The 1,802-nt window shown below is 48.4% G+C and overlaps 1 protein-coding gene across 1 annotated transcript; it reads right to left on the bottom strand.

The window, feature by feature from the left end:
* Positions 1 to 32: 32 nt before the first annotated feature.
* Positions 33 to 1,599, bottom strand: Pmar_PMAR013909 (hypothetical protein; the record flags this gene model as incomplete). Its single annotated transcript, XM_002781271.1, has 2 exons — positions 1,333 to 1,599; positions 33 to 628 (listed from the first exon to the last, which is right to left on the bottom strand). Coding segments are annotated over exons 1-2 (846 nt in total), but the record flags the coding sequence as incomplete, so codon positions are not given.
* Positions 1,600 to 1,802: the final 203 nt, after the last annotated feature.

Here is a 1,802-nt window from a genome sequence, read left to right as displayed (position 1 = left end):
ATTTTCTCAACGCCCATTAATATGCAGTCAACCAACATAGTGATATCCATACTGTCATTACCCTTCAGAATAAGCTGCACATGCTCATCATACCACTGAGTGTCAGGCTCCCGTGTGACACCGAATCCATGCAGATTCCTTATCACCTCCGCCACGTCCGCCTCAAAGGCCGCATACACTCGCCGAATATTCGGTCCACAAAACCAATTATGGTTGATCGATATGGTGTCCTCCTCCAAATTCACAACACTGTGAGTCCACCCACTCGGCACAAACACTACCTCGCCAGGGCCCTGCTCGAACTCAATGCTCAGCTCCTTACAATTCTCGCGCGCCCCAAATTTCCACGCCTTCCTGCCTCTCACATTATAAGACCAGCTATGGCTCATCATAACATCGAAATGGTTAGGTGTAGTGCTCCCTTCAGAGCCCCAATACATGAAGCGATAATCCTTGCCTCCCTTGGGCTCGATAGAATGCCAATACGGATTCAGCCAGTCATCGGAAAACTGCGGAGGACATTTGTACGGAGGTTCGATTCCCAGGCCCTCGCATTCGGACTGGAAATTCCAATCTTTCAAATACCACTCGTCTTGTCGGAGCTCCTCATACCAATGCCGCAGAGTGTCTGAGCAAACGATCGCAGGTTCGAACCCCACGAGCGGCAACTATCAAACAGAAAATGTCTGTATATGTTTATATAATGAAGTTTCACCCATCTTACGTGAAGTGGCGTAATACTCTGTGGAAAACGCGATATTCGCGGTGATATGCAGTAGTCGTGAAATATATTTTTCACTACTGTTTTTCATATCACTAGAGTGAAACTCCAATGAACAACCGTCTACAAGTATGCGGATGCTGGATGATACTCGCCCCCCCCAACTACACCCTAACCTATACGTATACTATCAATGTGAATTTGTTTCAGTGCATACAGCTGAGCTCAGCCGCTCATTTCGGAGCTGCTGCTGAGTTCGCAGCCACACTCCTTCAATGGCTAACTGCATGGTCAAAGGAGTGTTGCTCCAGAAAAAAATTACGAATAATAAATCATAACATGCCTATTACTAATAATTATCAATAAAAATGAGGTGTATAAACCTGATGAAGGGATACCACTCTCCGCTTAGTAAGCGGCGCTAACCTACCACTGCTGCAACATGCCTACCACCGTGTTTAACTATGACATGCATTCCCTCACCAGCGAGGCCGGTTCAGTATATAACTACTCTTTACAATTCAACTTCTCCATATCTATAGAGAGCCCCCATGGGCAAACTCATCTCGTCGAACCAGCAATAGCAATAGCTGTATCCCACCCACTACTACCCTCTCTGCACTCCTGCTCCTCCAATACCTTCCGCGACACAGGAACTTCTCTGTCACCAAAATTGGTGATCATCCACCCAACAGGGTCCTCCATGAACTCCTTCGATAGCCCCATAGCCTCCGCAGACACAGTGAAGCAGCCCGGCCGGTTTGGTATGAGATAGTCTCTTCGGAAAACAGCCGAGTTGGGCAACTCCGGACTGGGCTTAGGAAAGAGCCTCTCCTTTGTAGTTTCCTCTCTACCCTCCATGACAAACACGCAACGCTAACAGCGAGGTAGAACTCAATCCCGAAACGCCGACTACCCCCACACGCCCCAACTGTAGAGCAACTCTATAGGAACAAACGCTCCTTAAAGTCAGTGATAAATATCTCATTCGACTACAGGCGACCGGCGTGTGCGCCATTCCGGCATAGGCCCGGCACCTTGTACCCACTTCAGCGTAGTAACGAGCTCCGATGGATGCCGC

This window comes from Perkinsus marinus (assembly GCF_000006405.1).
Source record: "Perkinsus marinus ATCC 50983 genomic scaffold scf_1104296942956, whole genome shotgun sequence".
Lineage (NCBI taxonomy): Eukaryota > Perkinsozoa > Perkinsida > Perkinsidae > Perkinsus > Perkinsus marinus.
Note: the sequence above shows the minus strand (reverse complement) of the source record. Positions and strands in the feature narration are given on the sequence as shown.